This window comes from Amia ocellicauda, chromosome 6, assembly GCF_036373705.1.
Source record: "Amia ocellicauda isolate fAmiCal2 chromosome 6, fAmiCal2.hap1, whole genome shotgun sequence".
In the NCBI taxonomy this organism is placed as follows: domain Eukaryota; kingdom Metazoa; phylum Chordata; class Actinopteri; order Amiiformes; family Amiidae; genus Amia; species Amia ocellicauda.
The window spans coordinates 13,632,321-13,643,395 of NC_089855.1; the positions used below are offsets into that span (position 1 = coordinate 13,632,321).

Consider the following 11,075-nt stretch of genomic DNA (forward strand, 5'->3'; position numbering starts at 1 on the left):
GACAATATGACCATATGTGTTAATTGTGTAACCAAGTGAAACAATACGTACTTTAAATTGCTTAATTACGGGATCCTGCAGAAATGTACAAATCCTACAGACTTCTGTCACGTTTAATATTTCTGTATACACTTTACACTTTGGACATGGCAGAGTTCGGGGGTTCTTGCACAGAATAAGACATTTTATACACTCACCTAAAGGATTATTAGGAACACCATACTAATACTGTGTTTGACCCCCTTTCGCCTTCAGAACTGCCTTAATTCTATGTGGCATTGATTCAACAAGGTGCTGAAAGCATTCTTTAGAAATGTTGGCCCATATTGATAGGATAGCATCTTGCAGTTGATGGAGATTTGTGGGATGCACATCCAGGGCACGAAGCTCCCGTTCCACCACATCCCAAAGATGCTCTATTGGGTTGAGATCTGGTGACTGTGGGGGCCAGTTTAGTACAGTGAACTCATTGTCATGTTCAAGAAACCAATTTGAAATGATTCGACCTTTGTGACATGGTGCATTATCCTGCTGGAAGTAGCCATCAGAGGATGGGTACATGGTGGTCATAAAGGGATGGACATGGTCAGAAACAATGCTCAGGTAGGCCGTGGCATTTAAACGATGCCCAATTGGCACTAAGGGGCCTAAAGTGTGCCAAGAAAACATCCCCCACACCATTACACCACCACCACCAGCCTGCACAGTGGTAACAAGGCATGATGGATCCATGTTCTCATTCGGTTTACGCCAAATTCTGACTCTACCATCTGAATGTCTCAACAGAAATTGAGACTCATCAGACCAGGCAACATTTTTCCAGTCTTCAACTGTCCAATTTTGGTGAGCTTGTGCAAATTGTAGCCTCTTTTTCCTATTTGTAGTGGAGATGAGTGGTACCCGGTGGGGTCTTCTGCTGTTATAGCCCATCCGCCTCAAGGTTGTACGTGTTGTGGCTTCACAAATGCTTTGCTGCATACCTCGGTTGTAACGAGTGGTTATTTCAGCCAAAGTTGCTCTTCTATCAGCTTGAATCAGCCCATTCTCCTCTGACCTCTAGCATCAACAAGGCATTTTCGCCCACAGGACTGCCTTTGTAAACCCTAGAAATGGTTGTGCGTGAAAATCCCAGTAACTGAGCAGATTGTGAAATACTCAGACCGGCCCGTCTGGCACCAACAACCATGCCACGCTCAAAATTGCTTAAATCACCTTTCTTTCCCATTCAGACATTCAGTTTGGAGTTCAGGAGATTGTCTTGACCAGGACCACACCCCTAAATGCATTGAAGCAACTGCCATGTGATTGGTTGATTAGATAATTGCATTAATGAGAAATTGAACAGGTGTTCCTAATAATCCTTTAGGTGAGTGTATAGCACCATTCACATCACATGGAGGGGAGGGATTGGGGGGTGGCAACACTTTTCCTGTGTGAGATCCAGATAAACAGCAGGTACCGGGGTTATTGCCAGGCAATCCTGGGGGCAGATAGCAGCAGTAAGCAAAGTGCACAGATGCCTACAGTCGCTCACTCTGATAGCCTGGCCTCCCTCCTGCATCTAAGAAGATGCCTTTACATGCTGTAGCCTTGCAGAATGGAAATGTGTGTTGCATTGCCAATGCTGGCTCCTTTTTTATGCCATTCCAATTCTTCAATCAAATGTCACTGGGCGTAATCTGTATTTACAGCATTGCTCTGGATCATGCTGACTAAGTCCCTAATAGTTGCTGCTGTCAGGCTCAAAAGACCCTGTTTGCTCTGGCTGTGGAGAGGAGATGCCCCCCTCCAACCCAAAACCCAGACCAATGCTCTCAGACACACACACACACACACACACACACACACATACACTGCCATGCCAAGGACTCTGTCTAGTTGCCTGGTAACGACTGGCATTGTGTGGCTGCCGAGGCTGCAGTGTGGGGGGCAGGGGTGAGAGCTTCATCTCTGCATTTTAAGAGAGACAGGTCTTTGCTAATAGTTCTGTCAAATCTAATTCATAATTTGCATGCCTGGATTTGTCATTTTTCTGGATAATTGACGCTCGCATGATGTTTCAGTTAACATCCTTTTCTCATTAACTTTGGCTTGTGACCACTAATTAAACTGCTGCCAAAGGTTCGCCCTCAAAAGTAAGGGGAAGGCTACCCCCATGAAAGCACCACACAGCATTGAGGGATATGTCATACAGGTTACATGAACAAAATTGTATTGAATGTTGTCTTTAAAGTTTAACACTGTATAATAAGTCTCTGTAATTATACAGAAAGTGACACATGATTTCCTATTCATTTCGTAAGTGTATATGAAGTAGAACTTAATTGTAAAGGGTTACAAATTTACATGATCAGTTTAACCGCTAGCTTCCACATTTTCTTTTATTTAGAAAAGCTTGTTCCCTATTCTAGTCTGTTCTTTAAATTTCATCAACATGAGCTGTGTCCCTCAGGGCTTGATTTACATGTTAGTTATTCACCGTTTGTTCAGGTAACCGGTAATTCACTTGAATAACAACACCGTTCAAGCTGAGTTAATGTTTGACCCATTCCACTGTTTACTTTTATTGACGTGCAAACTGTTCAGTATGAGCCCTTAAAAATATTTTTTTAAATGCAATTAAAAAACCGGAAAACAAGAACAGGAGGAACGACAGACGCCCCACCATAAATCTCTGGAGGAACCAGTTTGTTTACTGTTGGGCAGGATACTAGATTACCTCCATCTGTGTGGTTTAATGTAAAGGAAAGAATAGATCAGGTGCACACAACACTTCTAAGTTGCCAGTTTCTCTGCTTTGCTTTTAATTTGAAATGCTGACCCATAAACACGCCATCAGAACAGACCTAACAGAGGAACTGTTCAAAAACTTCCTCTTATTTATGCAAAGGATGATCTGATAACCACCCACGTGATTCTGTGGAATCTCAAGTTTGGTGTTGCAACAACCGGGCTTGTTTTCACTCAGCAACCGGCACTGCAGGCTTCACAGAGCTCTGCGTAGTGAAGTGATTTCATCATGGGAGCTATTTTGTCCAGACGCACTGCAAAGAAGTCGGGCAGGGTTCTGCTCCTGGGCCTAGATTCGTCAGGAAAGTCCACTCTCCTCTACAAGGTCAAGAGGGACCAAACGGTTGAAACCTCTCCCACTATCGGCTTTAATGTGGAAATGTTGGAGCTGGAAAACCAGGTAACATTAACCATGTGGGATGTCGGCGGACAGGGGCAGATGAGGACCAACTGGAGGCATTACTTGGAAGATTGTGACATTCTGGTGTTTGTGGTGGACGGTGCTGATGCTTCCAGGCTGGACGAGGCTAAGAAGGCCCTGAAGCAGGTCTTGAATGATGAAAACATGAACAAGGTCCCCTTACTGGTCCTGGCCAACAAGAAGGACCTTCCCAACTCACTGACCATCCAGGACATTTCCAACAGGCTAGCGCTCCCCAGCTATGAGGACAGAGACTGGGAGATCCAGGCATGCAGTGCCTACACAGGGTTTGGGCTCCAACAAGCCTGCCAGTCATTGGGCAAACTCATTAAAAACAAGTAGTGGACAACGAGTGGTGCCATCACCAGACAAGAAGGCTTTTACATGAAGGATTTGCACTTAGTCTTTTCCCTTTTAAATGTTTTCATTTGTGTCGATTCTGCCCAGTTCAAGGCCAAAGCTGTTTTGGAGGTCTTTGAGGTTTTGCTGATGGTTTTGTTTCTCGTATTTCACATTTACAACTCAAATGCAGAAGAGAAACACACTGATTGCAGGTCATGGAGAGTGACTAAAGAAAGGTGAGGGTGTTGTATTTTTAATTGGATATATTTCTGTTTTTAGCAAAGATGTATATAAATTGCAAGGTAAAATGTAACATGTTTTGTAAGTAACAGCAGAGTTGATGCTTTCACTTCATTACTTGAAACTATGCTTCTCTGATTCTCAGCATATACTGTAGAATAAACCGTGAAAAAACTAAAAAATATAATCTCATAAGAGTTGAAATATGTGGCTTTTTTCAGGATGATACTGGAAACCAAAATGTTATGTAATTTGTATAAGCATACATACAATATTGCACCCATTAATAGGTATATAAGACCGACCAGAACTGAAGGTACAATCATACAAATTCTTAACTGAGATATGAACATAATTGAAGGTTTTAATTATCAAGTGAATGACACAGTCAGAATCATTAACATTCTTTAAGATCCTCAAAATTGTGTACTAGTTATATTATTATACACATTTCCTGTGAAAGGGTGCTTTTTTACAGCTAGAATAAGCTTCATCTTTCTGTAACAACATTCTTAAGTATGTAACATGTCAGTTCAGTAATACATTGACAGAAATCAATGAGTGGATAAGCAGACTCTGACACACACCACTGAGAAAATGCTGGAAGGAATGTTACTACTACACAGAATGAGTCAAGCTAAAGACATCACACAATATTTGGTGCAAATTGGTTACCTTGCCTTACTACATGGTCATTCACAATAACCCAGACAGTGCACTTGCAATACAGAGGGGTGTTTTCATAGAGCCAGATTAGCACTAGACTCCCCCATGTTATTTTATGTAGGGTAGTCCAAGACTTCTTTGAAACCAGCTGACTGTGTTGTGAAATATGATGCATCGCTTCCCAACCACAGTGGTACCCAATACATGTAAACTTGGATCAAACAAACCACTCTTTCACAACTCTATCTGTTTTTAGTCATATTATACTGTATAGTTATATTATAAGCATTACTTTAGTGTGAGAGCTGCTGTTATCCATCTTATAGTTTAAGTTGTATATTAGATATTTCTCTTATTGCTCATTATTATTTTTATCAGTATTATTAGCATTCCAGTTCAATGAAAATAAATATCTGGAATCTCATGCTGAGCCATGGCAGTTTGGTTCACTGCAGGGTTTAAACAATGTGAATGAGTAAGATTTTAAATTTGGCCCAGACCATATCAAAGAAAAAATAATAAAAATAAACTTTGATCCACCCACAAATTAAAAACACAGCGTTTACTAGTGAGTTTGCATCAGAAGGAAAAGTCATGTAAAACAAAATGAATAACACAAAGTGTTGCAACTGTAATCTGCAATTGGCAGTTTTTTTATTGGGACTGGGACATAGTGGGCCTTAAAAAGGAACATGACAACCATATCATAATTTGAAGTGCACAAATCAAGCTAAATATTTCTGCAGAAATTAGCAACTCTTAAAGCTCCAGATGTATTTGTTGCGTTTTGTATTTGTTGTGGTTAGAATTAAATTCTTATACATGCATATTGTTTTTGCCTCATCTTACTCAATGATGATCTAATCTAGATCAAGTAGGCTAGTCAAGGCTTTGCGGGAACCTATCAAATGAACTTTTAACCTTTCCTTTGACTGCATTTCACTGATGTTGTAGTGGGTTTGATAAGAAGCATTGTATAGTGTTTTATTTAGTGAAGAGAGCATTTTATTAATAATGTTGTTCAATTATTCACTGGCACACAACAAGCACCCACTGGTGGATACAGAACTGGGTCATCATCTGGTACAAATCAATCAATAAGGTTCTTATTTGTTTTTTAGATCTGATCACAGCGAATAAAGTCCTGTTAATATTGCTGCATGAATTCATTTATGACCAGCTTTTTTAACAACCCTTTACTCTCTTTATGAGGACATACAAACAAAATACAATCTATTACTCCTTAACTTATTACCTCATGCTGGAGACAATCCCAGAAAGGAATGGGAGGGGAAGGATTCTCCAGTGACTGAGCCGTTCCAACAGTTCACAGTCCAGTCTTTTGAAGTCGAGTGCTAATGACATGACAACTGCAGAAAAATCTCTGGTAATCAGCCCAGACGGGAGGGATTCTAAGAGAGCTTGACCTAATGAGATATTGTTCACTAGGTTGGGTCTCCTGTTACTTTATTAAAATAATAATAATAAAAAGCTGGTCTTGAATCTTGCACACTTTCAAACAGTAGGAGGGGGTCGGTACGCAGAACACATTATTTCACCTTCCTTTCAGACTTCCTGAGCAGCGGTTGGTGCATTCTCCGCAGTGCCCCCCACGATTGCCATAGCAGCATCGCGGGCACAATGACCCAGATCCCATTGAAGAACGCCAGGTACACCCAGAGGTAGAGCCAGTTGCTGGTGTTCAGGTTGGGGCTGCCAACCAGCCAGTCAGGGCAGAAGGTCATCCATCCACCATACAGCTCACAGACACACAGTGTGATCTGGACAAAGTGCCTGAAAAGGACAAAGAGGGAATTTCAAACAGCCCCTCCTACAAGAGAAAATGCTTCTGCAGGTTTCTCCATGTCTGCGGGAAGGGAGTGGGGGAGTGGATGCTGATCAGGGTTGTAAACGGCATTCAGTGCAGGATCTGACCGGACTACAGAGCACTTTGGATCACTGACACCACTCCCTACTGCGCTCTCTCACTTAGCAGCTTTGATAAGTCTTTTCAGAAGATGCAGGAGCTACAACAGAGCGCTCAGTACTTGTTATGACTTCAGAGCAGCACATGGAACAGTTGCCATTTCTGACAGCTGTCTTTTGGTACCTTTTGTCTTTATAGAAGGGAAGCAGTTCAATAACACTCACACAAAATAATAATTCTATGGTAGTACCTGTAGTATTTGTCCTTGACGATGGCATAAACCAAGACAAGGGCTAGAAAGCCGTCTACAATTACAGTCAGCAACTCCAGGGATACGATTGTGGGATCTGAATGGAGCCATCTCTCATCAGCCTTTCCATATTCTTTCCCTGTTCACGACCAAAGCAAATACAAATTATATTAAGTTTAAATAAAAACTTTGGCTTTGAATTACCAGAGCTGCTGATCTTAGTTGGGTGCTGAAAAGGAAAGTTGCAAAGCAGACAATGCAGATGTCAACAGTGTCTTGCCCCTGCAATCTCCATAATGTATTACTTTTGCTTATTGGATGATTCATGGATTAGTCTAAAGGATGAAAATGGGTAAGATTCACTACACAAGTGTAACAGTCAACTATTAAGATTCCCATGTCTGTAAAAAGTACATTTGTTCATGTGGTAATTTATTTTATCTGATAAAAATGACTTGTAAATTATGTATATGGACGTTCTCTAAGCATACAATATCCCTTTTCACCAACAGAGGTCTCCACATAATGATGCTTCATACAGCAGCCACTTCTCAGTTGACAGTGAATCTTGGTTTAGGTTATGTAAACAGATGTGGGTGATACAGTTAGGGGGAGGAATAGGTTAAGACAAAAAGCAATTAAAACAGTTTACCTGCACGATTCTTCCACGCACTAACATGCAAAATAAAGGCATAATGTATAAAGATATACTTACATAATTCAGCAAAAATACTATCTGAGGTTGCCACTGTTCCAACTAGAGAAAGGTACACAAAAGGACCCTCCTTGGAGAGGAAAACAGCAAGAAAAAGACCAAGTAGAAATATCACTTGAAATGTGCATAGATGACAGATTGTACACTAATGGAAAAAAAAATATGCGGTGTTTATGATGACAAACTCGACACACTTTTTTTTTTTTTGATAATCTCATTTGATCGTAAAATCACTGTGCACAACAAACTTCTAACATAACATAACATAAGTGTGCTCTTCAATATACATAACCATTTCATCTGTCCACTACATCATGTGTGCAAGCGACCTCCTCATGCAATCAGGCAGAGATGACTACTATGCACGGCTATGACGACCCCATTCCTTCTCTGTGGAAAAGCTGGTATTTGCCAGAGCTGAGCTCACCAGGGTGAAATGCACGATGGCATCATAGATCAGCCAGACTAGGATCCACCTGTCCACTCCAGAGCACCTCCGCCCCCACAGCTGCGCAAGCGCGTAGCCCACTGCGAGCTGCACGCCGCAGGCCAGCAGGCAGTACACGGTGACGGGGCCGAGCAAAGTGGGCTCTTCTGAGAAGGAGGACATTTTATTCAGCTGCTAAAAACACAGATGCAATCCGAGTGAGACCAGTCCTTCTCCGAGGCGGTCTTCGCCCCTCCCCGCCTGGCTGTATTTGCACTCGGGTATTGGCCTCTGCGCAGATCTCTCCACTGTAAGACTGCCCACACACAGTGGAGGGGAAGGCTTACAGTTTGGCGCCAGTTATCAGTTTCTTTCATTATTGATCGATCATACATGTTAAACATCACCCAATTGAAAATAAACATGTAGATTAGCCATTGTTTTGTTGTGCGGTGGAACAGGTAACTGTATCCTGATCCAGTACAAAGAAACATTCAGCTAATCCACTTTAAAATCTGTCATATATAAATTATACTGCATTGCAGGGCCGAAAGGAAAGACTTGACAAATCAGAGACCTACAAGTGCACACATCTATTTAGTACAGAATATAAATGTCCATTTCCTGTCACCATTTTAAATCATAGAAATAACTATTTGCGGCTGAAAAATGTTCCTTATAATATGTCTATTCACCCTAATTCTGTACAGTGTGATTGCAGCTGCATGACCAGATTAGATGTTTTACGACATTAAAATATAAATCAAATGTAAAATGCTAACTAAAAATCCCACTTAAGAGTAATTATTTATAAAGGTTGTTAATTAAACTATTACTCTCTCACACATCTTATTTTTACAAGCATAACGGTTCTGAATTTGTGCTTGTGAAATGTAATGGATTAATGGATGGAAATGGAAATGAAATGGATGGATTCTTGTAACACTTCCCTTTACAAGTATACTTGTAAATGCATTTGTTGTAGCATGTGTGGAATAGAAAAGAACATAATTGCAAGGTTTTTCAACACCTAATTCTGATGTATTTGTAAATGAAATGATAAAAGACTTCAGGTGCAATAGTCGGAATTCCAGCACTAGCCAAAACCCAAGTTTGAAGCCAAGCCAGTCCTGCACTTACTTTAAGCAGTAGAAACTCAGTTCATCCAGAAGAAAGGCAAACCCCAACCAGAACTGCAGGCTTACATTTCCTGGGAAATCTAACTCGTCAAATCCAAAAATCGAACCTCATCTCAACCTTAAAAGAACTTCAATAAGATGATCAGAGAGGACAAATGCAAGATTTTACTTTTCAACCCCCTAGCTGAGAATCTACTAAGCAGCTAAAAACAGGATTAATGTACATCACAATTCAATAGTATTTAGATTACCCTTCTGAATGATTACCCTACCGAGCTGCTCCCGGCAGTGTCCCAAAGATTACCCTCCATTCCCCGGACGCCTCAGGGCAATCCTGGAGGGTTAGCCAACACAGAACATACTTGTGTATACATGTATAGATTATGCTACGAGATGCATGGTCCCAGCATGCACACAATGAATGTCACTGTTCTCAACTTGTATTTATTTTAATGTTGACATAAAATACAGACAGCTACAGAGGAAGATGCAATTATTAATTATGCAGTGGTGGCCAGCTAGCATCCCTCAAAGACAGGAACTGACTAGAACTGCTGTATTTTCCATAATTTGTTCCAACCAAGCTTAATCACTTAATGTCTGATTAACTGGATGAAAGAAATACTCAACAGGGCAAAACATTGCTTCAAATACTGTACATTGAATCAAAATCATATTTTAAGGCATAAATAGTAAAGAAAAACCTTTAATGCCTTTGCGACCTGAAGATTAGAGCATTGAAATTCCACATTTTAGAAAACCCACCTTGCATGTATAGACACAAAATAATTTCAAAGCTGTATAACATTTAGTCTGGAAAAGTATGCAACCCGACTCTTTATATGTAGAATATATAGATTACAGGCGAAAAAAAATAATATATATATATATATATATATATATATATATATATATATATCCTGCCAATTCAGATTTAAAGGATCCTGCCATCTTCCCTCGTGTCAAAAACCTATTGGTGTAAGCTATAAAGTTCAGCAAAAACATACATCTAAACCAATACAAAGGTGAAATCCGAGGTTCAAGATCCAGTCCAGTTATGGTCTGAGGCACAGCAATGGGGCGGCAGGCTCTTAAAACTCTTGGAAAAATATGGACATTGAAGAGCCTACAATACTGATCAACCCCGCCCCCCTTACATTAATAAAAGCACCAAGTATTCTAGAATTTTGAACCATATGTTCTCAATAATTGCAATCCCTTTCAGCAATTGGTTTTGTTCAAGCCAGATAACGTATGCTATGCTAACTTGCCATCCCAGCACACACTACCAAATGATGCATCAAAGCCAATAATAAAGAATCTGTGATGGCAAATTATGGCAAGCAGAGGAAGCTCTGAAGCCCATCTGTGAAGCTATGTGTGCTGAAGAGACAACAGCTACTACCTGTGGTGCACATCATTCAGCCTGTGGAAGTCTTCCCATAGACTGAAAAGTGTGTAAACGGGAACACATATTAGGATACAAAACGGAGAAGGGAGATTAGTTTAAAACGCTGCTGTGAAAGCATCTTCAAAAGACCCGAGTTCAGGACCCTCGACAGCAGCTTCCGAAAGGCTTTTCACGTACACCGATCCTGCTTCGCTTTACGAATTTGCTAGAAAACTGCTTGTATTTAAGATTGAGCTTTGGGCATTTTGGGTAACAATGCAATACACAGAGCAGGACCGGTGGACAAAAGTGGAAGAACTATAATGTTCCCAACAATAAGAGGCACTTCTTTCCCACCCAATACCTTTTGTACAAAACAAAATCTCAGTAAAGACTAACTGAACTCAGTGTATGAACATTACTGCGAGACTTCAATCAAATCCTGCCAAGCAGTTACCAAGATGTACCAACTCAAACTAAAGTATGACCTACTAGTATGTACACACATGCACAAACACAAACAAATAGTACTACACATGAGTGTGTCAATTAGCACAACTTGAACAAGAGAGCTAACAGCTAACACAAGTTTATTTTGGTTAGGGTAACTAATACAGAAAAGATTCCCTAAAGGGTAAAAATGGCAAGGGGGTGTTATTTCACTTCAGAGACTCGGGCTCATCCTCTACGAGATTGATAACATGGCCGCAATCAAGGGCAGGGTGTGGCGCAGAGAGGAATACAATGTTAAATGCTACAGTTCAGTAT

General features: G+C 40.7%; 2 protein-coding genes across 2 annotated transcripts; one reads left to right on the top strand and one right to left on the bottom strand.

Moving 5' to 3' along the window:
- Positions 1 to 2,750: 2,750 nt before the first annotated feature.
- Positions 2,751 to 3,999, top strand: arl11 (ADP-ribosylation factor-like 11). The gene has a single exon (XM_066706209.1). It carries the CDS (start codon positions 3,020 to 3,022, stop codon positions 3,551 to 3,553), a length of 534 nt encoding a protein of 177 aa, XP_066562306.1. The 5' UTR covers positions 2,751 to 3,019; the 3' UTR covers positions 3,554 to 3,999.
- A 138-nt stretch (positions 4,000 to 4,137) lies between these two features.
- On the bottom strand, positions 4,138 to 8,037 carry ebpl (EBP like). The gene is made up of 4 exons (XM_066706208.1): positions 7,779 to 8,037; positions 7,352 to 7,421; positions 6,637 to 6,775; positions 4,138 to 6,253 (listed from the first exon to the last, which is right to left on the bottom strand). The coding sequence occupies exons 1-4, from the start codon at positions 7,959 to 7,961 to the stop codon at positions 6,010 to 6,012; spliced, it is 636 nt and encodes a 211-aa protein (XP_066562305.1). The 5' UTR covers positions 7,962 to 8,037; the 3' UTR covers positions 4,138 to 6,009.
- Between the last annotated feature and the right edge of the window lie 3,038 nt (positions 8,038 to 11,075).